Below are 8,868 nucleotides of genomic sequence, written 5' to 3'. Positions count from 1 at the left end.
TATGACTTTACCTGTGGGACAGTAGCGACCCTCAGCACACCTCTTGCAAGCTGCCCTACTTGTCTGACCCAGTTGTCCTCCTGCGGTACCAACTGGGCAAGGTGACCCGTGTGGCACAGCGGTGCCCTCTTCACAGTAATAACCTTGGGGGCATAGAAACTGAGAACTGGGCCTCCGGGAAGTGCCTTCTAAGCAGTAAAACCCTGGGGGGAAATCACATTCATTTAAGAAGTGCAATCAAATTGTATAGCATATCTTTTTACATCACACTTAGCTGTACATCTCAATCTGGTTTAAGAATCCAATTCACACAACATTTTCAGTTATTTAATTATAAATCTTTCCACATTACGTTACTGAAATTAGGACTATTACCAATTGAATTAAACAATATACAAAACACAAATATGTTGAAAATGCATATTTTATTATGACACATAGGTACATATAAGAACCATGTTTGACTGCATTTACAGCATCATACATTATTCTTGAGTCTCTTTCCTTAACCTTGATCAGCTGACAAGCATAGCCAACACATGATGCTACCACCACCATGCTTCACTGTGAGAAAGGTGTTCTCAGGATGATAAAATGTGCTGCCTCTTTGGGCTATGATCAGACTTGGCCATGTTATAACAAAAAGTCAGAAAGTTTCTTGCCAATAATGTCAGCAATATTTGCAGATGGTTGGGTTTTATGGTTTCATTGAGTGTTAAAAGCCTTAAAGAACCTTGTACTTAACTTGTTTTGCTAGATGGATTTCATGATTTCAGTTTGTTTGGGTATTTTTTAGCATTTCCAAGAATAGGTCTGAGATCGAATGACACTGTATTTGCAAACATATAGACTCAAGAAACCTTAAACTTAAGTCCTTAAGTGTTCTCTTTTGTAACCAAAAATAATAACATTTCAAGAATTATTTTTTCAAGAATTTTGCCAGACAATTTTGGATCTATCTATCTATCTATCTATCTATCTATCTATCTATCTATCTATCTATCTATCTATCTATCTATCTATCTATCTATCTATCTATCTATCTATCTATCTATCTATCTACATACATATTTATTGATATTTATGTATAGAACATGTACATTTATGTATATTTTTTATGAATACTTTTGATAAAAAACTGTATATGTTATGAAGCTTTTGTAAATGTGTAAGCATTTGTAAGATTTGTAAGATTTTCTAACTGTAACCGCTGTGTTCTAATAATATAGTAAGAATATTTTTTTTAATGTTAAAGTTTTTTAACCTTTTACTAACCTACAGTACTAACCTTCTTATCATCTGTCAGATTTTTTAATAAATGTTCTTATAATAATCTTTGTTATCCAGAATTCATACCTGCAGGGCAAATAGTACAGTCTTTCTCTCTCTGCAGACCCTCTTTTGGTCCATATGTTCCAGCTGGGCATTGTATAGCAACACTTCCTACACAATAATGTCCTAGAAGTAAATCAGAATTGTTGGATAGGGGCAAGAACATGAATTTAAATATTTGTTCAATAATGATATGGAGTAACAACTGTGTATCAATGATATATTTAAAAAATTTTAAAACCCACCAAAAGGACAAATATTACAGCCAGGTCCCTCTCCATGTCTATGTGTGCCAGGTGGACAGGAGACAGACATTCTGTTCCTCTCGCTATGCTGCCATTCATTCCTGGCCATGGATGCACAGGCTACACTACTATTACAGATTTTACATGAGCTCTGGCCTGCTACATCTGTGTACTGCCCCATTGGACATGGTAGTGGCTGAGACATTCCATTGTGAGGGCAATAACTACCTATGGGAGGAGAAATAAATAAAACATTTTGTTCAGGAAGATAGTTCGGAGGTTGGATGAAACCAGGTGAAAGTAGGTGATCAAATGCACTAAAGTGATCAGATGCACAAGTTTCACTATTTGGTGAACCAGGGTGAAAGTGATCAAATGGACCTAAATTAATGATAAAGCAAAGATCTTCCCATTTTACCGGCTGGGCACTGCTCGCACTGGGCACTGCACAGAGTGGAGTAGTAGCCTTTAAGACATTCTGTGCAGTCCGTTCGGTTTAGGTCAGGCTCCTTTCCAAGGCCACACTACAAGAGTACATCCACAAACACAATCATATTATTCTTTATTGATCCATTTCGAGAGCCAAAGGTAAGAAACACCATTGCCTCGTAAAGCTACCAGGTTTGGTAGCTTATGATTTAAACATACCTTCTTTTGTAATCTATCCTTGCAAACAAAACCAAAGGGACAGGGGAGACACTGGGTGTGGCCCTCTGGTGAATAATCTCCATTCGGACATGCTAAGAGAGTGCCTGATGCTCTGTCGCAGGAATATCCAGCAGGGCAGAGCCTGCAATCTACACCGTCCTCTGTACTAATCAAACCTGGAGCACAAGGCTGTAATGGATGGAAAATTAAGATCTCAGAGCATTAGAATGTCAGAAGAGATATGCAACATTTATTTACATGGGTGCTCAGGATAAGGTTGTTTTTGGACTGTTTGTTCAACATATTTCACACATTTTATTTGAGAACATGATTAGAACTTTGCCAGAAAAGGATAATAATCATATTCTAATTTGCTGCATCTATATTAATATTATTGTTATTATATAACTATAATATTAATAATATTGTAATGAATATATCCCACATATTTTGCCTTCCACACATCCTGCACTAATATAATTGTATATACAGTATATTTGCATATGTACATTACATGCTTTACATATATTTACATATTTATCTGCATGTGTATATTTGCACAATTGCAGAATTTACACTTCTGGTAGACTGCATTTCACTGCATAAATAAATATATAAATATATATATATATTTTTTTTAAATATATAGGTTCTAATCCTATCCAAACTGGCGCTACTGCATATTTTGATTTATTATGTATAGATTTTGTAGATTAGTTTGATACCTGACAATCCTGAATGCTGCTTTTCCCAGGGTAGAGATTGTATGTGCCTGATGGGCATTTTCTAGGTGCAGATACATTGCCGAAGCAGCTAATACAGCATAGATAACAGTCTGAACATTAATTTGCATTTAACATTTTGACATTAATATATATTACATTTATATTGTAGAATAAAATTTCCTACGTACTATTGCCCTGCAGGACATTCAAAGCAAATCCCTGATGAGAAGTAAGATCCCTCAGGACACAATGTGACTTCAGTAAGATTACAGTGCCTTATACAGTTCAGAGTATCAGCCCTTATGTCTGTTCCTGTACATAAAAAAAAAATTATACCCGTTTGGAACATCTAATATGCATGCTCAATATTAAACAAGTCTTTGGAAGAATTGTTCAGTGCCATGCTGCTCTTGCCTACCTGACACAAGGATATTGTGTATCCTCAGGTGGTTACTTGGCCATACTTGGCAGATGAGAAAGACAGCAAACCACCGGTACATGGTGAACCACATCCAAACACCTTGTTCATTGCTTGTACCATCTGGACATTTTCTGCTGCATGAACCAGTAGACCCACTGGGTTTATCAGAAAACACAGAGGCCTCAATAATTGAAAGTGAAATACAAACCAAGTAACTCAATTCCTCCAGTAGCCATTCAGGCACTCGCTGGGTGTGGAGGTGGACATGGGCACATCTAGAATTACTGCCTTTTCAGTCTCAGAGGAAGGATGCTACAGTATCTAATCTATTTGTTTATAATAATAACCAGGTTTTATATTTCTACAGATTCATTAGTTGCTTTAGCAAATGCATAAAATATGCTACAATGTAAAAACAAAAAAATGTACAATTAAACAATGAGTCAGAAAAAAAACTAAGCAGATATTCTGTGGAAATTGTTTAAGTTAAATGTTCTGTTGATGCACAAAAGAAATAAAGAAACAATGATAAGAAGTGAATTGCTTGAATGGGAGCTTGTTTTGTGGTTAAAGTATAGGTAGGATGTTTCCTGTTTGCATTCTTCTTTTTTTTTCACACCCACTAACAGATGGCAATGCAAGGTATCATGGTGCAACTTGGCTCGTCTGTGCTTCTGCAAACTGCACCAACCCAAGTTTCTACTCCAATGACCATGTACAGTCGGAAAAATAATTAGCAATCTTCTGAAGACGAAGATGTTGATTAGTCATGAAAAAGACAACAGGGTATAATTATGTAGGAAAAATACTGTACCGCATTCATGGCTTGTGCTACTAAGTCTCTTTTAAGTATATATTCATGATCTATTTCTTTATTTGTTTGTTTGATCTGGAAAAGTATAATTATATTTTATATACGTAATCACATGACCAAAAAAAATAAATGGGCCTCTTATAAATAAAAGATTACTACTGGATTATTTAAATAATAACAATGATGATAATAATAATAATATTTTTTACATTTGAATGTATTTAATATATTTAATACCTTAACACATTTATTGATTTATATATCTGTGCATCAGATTAAGTCACAATTCTTGACTTCTTGACTTGAATTCATGTTATAACGCAACAGAAATGACACATATACCCAAATTCTTCACTCAAATACACACCAGTGCAAATACACTTGTAAATAAATAATCTGGTTATATTCTGGGTGTAGCAATTTGTTGTTTAGGTGAACTCTGATATTTGATGATGAAAGCTCACTTCCAACAAATATGTAAGTACAGAGAAATTTAGTGAGATTGTGTTTAAATTTGAAAACAAAAAATAAAGAGAAAGTTAAAAATGTATGAGGTTTTTGTATTATTTGTAACCTGGCTTAATAATAATGGTTTTAAGTAAGAATGAAACATATACAGTGGAAAAACGTGACCGTCAGACATAAAGATAGTAACAAAGTGATTGCAATTTTTTTCTTCCCACCTCTGAGAACCGCAGCTTTTTCAGCTGCTGTTGTTTCCTGGAGGTAGTTTTAACGAAATTGTTCAACCTCAAAAGGAGGAGCACAACAAAGCTTTCCAAAGTTTCATTTCTTTTTGTCACAAAAAAGATTTGAACTTTTTCCATAAACAGAATATATCAATGGTTACCATGCTGCTGTTTCTGTCTCATGTGACTTTGCTGCTCTATTTTGGAATCAAAGGTATTTTTTTTATTGCCCTCTTTTAGTAAGTAGTCAATCAAGATGTTATTATTTGACTGTTTTATTCACTGCCTGCTAATGTATTTATCGTTCTTTCTTAGATGGTGTGTGCCAAGAGACTGAAATTATTCAAGCTAGATTAGGAGAACATCTTACTTTAGACTGCATGTATACCTGCTCCTCTGGGTTCGTCCGTGGAACTTGGGAACAGGAAGGCGGGCTGGCATGTAGCACCTGTTTTTGGACTTCATCTGAAAAAAACATGAGTGAAGACCTTTGCAATGTAAATTTGCAAATTCTTAATCTGACCCTGGAACACACCCTGTACAACTACTCATGTTTTTCTGTGAAGAATGATCATCCCGATCTCCCTCGTACCCTTGAGCGGCACATATCACTTCAAATGCAAGGTAGGAGCTTGTAAGACCATGGCTTCAGATCATTTCTGTGGTGTTTATTTGGTCTTCATTCATAATCTTGTTATATTAGATGAGATCACAGGAGCAGTCATCCCTACTAAACCGGCTTTAGGTAAGTCAAGAAAAATGCATTACTCATTTAACATAGACTCTAAACATTGCGAAATGACTCAGCAACGCTTTCGCTTTTGTTTTTCAGATGTAGTCATGAAAGTGATGATTTACCAAAATCAGAATGAGTTAAAGCTCAACGATTTAGTCAAAGGTCTATCTTCGCATTCCATCCGAGTGCCAGTGGGAGACAAACTAAAACTGGAATGTCTTTCTACCAGCCAACAGTGTGACGGCCAGTGGATGAGGAATGATGCAAATCTCACAGAAATTGCCATCACTGGCATGCTGGTAGAATGGAATAATATTGCAGAAGAAGATGAAGGAACGTACACATGCTACACAAACAAGCGTTGTACAAGCCAGAAGATTAGTGTTGTGATCAATGTCATTAAAAATGGTGAGTTGTCGTTAGCTAAAGAATGGTTATATATATATTTTTTTTTTTACATACCCAAACAAAACATAATTCTTGGAGAGGTTTTCCATACGATCTACGATGCCCGTGGTGTCTTTTCTGATCAGGGAAGAATTACACAGCACACAGAATGGTGCATATGTTCTTCTTCAGTTTAATACAGATAACAGACAAGTATATATACACACTGAGCTCAAATTGTTCCTGTTTGGATTAGAAGGCATAGTAACCAGAGCTGTGTGAGCCCAGAGAAATACTTTCCGTGTACCTTACATACTCATCTTAAAGATCCTATAGACACTAAACAGACAACATAGAAATGTGTTTAAAGAACCAGTGTGAGGCCCTTCTTAATACTAACAATTAAATATATTTCTTAATAGTATGTTTTAAGGTGCATGTATGATCATTATATTATTTTTTCTCGGTAAATAAATAACTGTGGTGCAATTTTCAGACGAATTTGGATGGATCAGGCCATTCGCAGCAACCACAATGTCTGTAGCAGTCATTCTGTTAGTTCTGCTGATATATCTATGCTACAAAAAGAGTGGGAATACTTTGGATGCAGAGGATTCATCAGATGCCATTTATGAGAAGTAAGATGAACAATTAAAATGCTGGAACGCATTAATGGAATTTTATTGCTTTTACTCTCTCTTACTCTCTCACTCATTTGCTTGCTTTCACTCTCATTTTCTCTAAAGTATTGTTTCTCTCAAAACTAAAACGTGATTTTAACACCTACCCATCCACCCACCCATGACCTGTCCCCTATATACAAGTGGAAAGTCATGAGTTGTTGTAGCCTAGTTTAAAAAAAGGTATTCAAATTTGAAAGGCTGGAAAATATATTTTCTGCTAATAATATTCTAAAATATTTACTAAAATGTAATTACACATCTTTTTAGCAAAACAAGATATGACTATTTTATTTGGGTTATATGAGAAATGGTGGTACCCAGAAACTCGAATGACTCCACTGTTGTTACTGGGCTGTTCATGATGGTGAGTGGGGGAGTGCTGACTGGGGTGGGCATGAAGATCTGGGTCAGTTTGGCTGAGAGAAGATCAGGAAGGATGGTATCAAAGGCCGAACTGTACACACAGCTGTACAGTGTATAGTGATCTATTGAAGATCTGAGTGAAGATGCATCTGAAACACCATCTGGGCCTGAAGCTTTCCTAGTCGTCTGTCTTCTGAAGACTCATTTCTCATCCTCAAGCGCAGGTTGAATGGAGTAGGAGGAAGGAAGGGGGTTGCAGACAGGGTAGGTGAATGTGTGAAGTGCGGATCAGAGGGAGTGGCGGGTGCTAGACTGGCCTTTTCAAACCTGCAGTAAAACACATTCAGATTTTCAGCCAGTTGTTGATTTTCCACAGACTGAGGGGGTGGTGTCTTGTACTTGGTGATGTTCCAGTCCATACTGAGGCTTTGATTGCTGTTGAACATTTATCTGCTGAAGATTAGAAACAGATAATGACTTTCACATTGTCTGCACTGCTCCTGCGCCATTACATCAGCATCAAAACGAAAATGAAAATGGAGAGAATTTTTATTTTTATTTTTAAAATAATAGATAGACTTCAATTTAGACAACAGAACAGAACTGACTGAATTAATCAGTAAATATTTCCACACTGGTTCCACACTGGTGAACAAACAGCTCATTCTAGTTATGAGATGTAAAAAAAAAATTCAATCTGACTGACTTTTACCTCAGGGTATGAGACAGAAACTGATGCTGATAATGAAAAGTGTCTTATTTTCAATTACAACCTTATAGTTCCTTTAAATTAGCAAGTATTGATGATGTTTTTCTTTCTTTTTATAAGTGAATTACATTAGAAATGTAAATGAGATAGTTTGTAGATAGTAGATAGTGTGCCTTTTATTGAAAATGTAAATAAAATATGAAATTTGTGATTTTTACTTTTGGGGTTGACAGATTTAAAAATAATATGACTGCACTCAATGCTGTAATATAAGAAAAAAATACTTTATTTAAAAAATATGTAAACTTAATATGTGCAAATTTGACCATTGAAAATAGTTTCTCAGACGCCCACTCATGAAACCTTCTAACTACTTTTATCTTATTTTTCAAAAAGCACAAGAATCAAAAATAGAGGAACAATCCTCAAACCCATAGCACAAGGTGAGTTGTATTTGAAATTGCCGTTAAATAGTAAAATCTAAGAAACTTAGCCATGAAACAAATAGCTTATAATTATAATCGTTTTCTTTTAGACTGCCAGAGTGATCATGAAGTCCCTTACGCCGACATTGTGATCTCTGTGAGAGGCTCAAGCATTCCAGAACTCACAGGACTCCATGGACAAACTCCAAGAGATCCCCGACTTGTAAGAGCAGCATTTATATTTGCAGTATAGACGCAGTAACATGTACTATGACTCACCACAGACATTAAGGCATAAAAAGTAAAAAGCTATTCTGTTCCTGTGTGTGCAGAGATGGAAGGAAGAGGCCCCAGGTGTATCTCATCTACAAGCTTGTCGCTCTGCAGACAGACTACACGTTCACCCCAGAGAGGTCAGCAGGAAATTAAGCACAACCTCCGAATATGCCGTCATCACATACTCCACAGATGCACTTAATTAGTCTACTTTTATACATAAGCAATTAAAATAATATCAGTATTATGGTAGCCATTAGAAGTGTAAAAGTTTTATTATAATTGTAGTGCTTGTAGATAAAAAATATAACATGCTTTATTATTTCTTGCTTTTATTTTTCATATTTTTTTATATGATTTATGATATGAATGTATGATATATTCAAGTTACATTACATTAGTTTGTGTAATTAGT

At 35.6% G+C, this 8,868-nt stretch overlaps 1 protein-coding gene across 1 annotated transcript; it reads left to right on the top strand.

Moving 5' to 3' along the window:
- The first annotated feature begins 4,939 nt into the window (after positions 1–4,939).
- LOC310730319 (uncharacterized protein) lies at positions 4,940–8,868 on the top strand. The gene is made up of 8 exons (XM_083549196.1): positions 4,940–5,088; positions 5,190–5,498; positions 5,578–5,619; positions 5,707–6,018; positions 6,494–6,635; positions 8,149–8,195; positions 8,288–8,400; positions 8,510–8,868. Exons 1-8 carry the CDS (start codon positions 5,028–5,030, stop codon positions 8,657–8,659), a joined length of 1,176 nt encoding a protein of 391 aa, XP_083405322.1. The 5' UTR covers positions 4,940–5,027; the 3' UTR covers positions 8,660–8,868.

Source organism: Silurus aristotelis (genome assembly GCF_946808225.1).
Source record: "Silurus aristotelis genome assembly, chromosome: 8".
NCBI classification, from domain to species: domain Eukaryota; kingdom Metazoa; phylum Chordata; class Actinopteri; order Siluriformes; family Siluridae; genus Silurus; species Silurus aristotelis.
The sequence above is the reverse complement of the archived record's forward strand: the minus strand, read 5'-3'. Positions and strand labels throughout refer to the sequence as shown.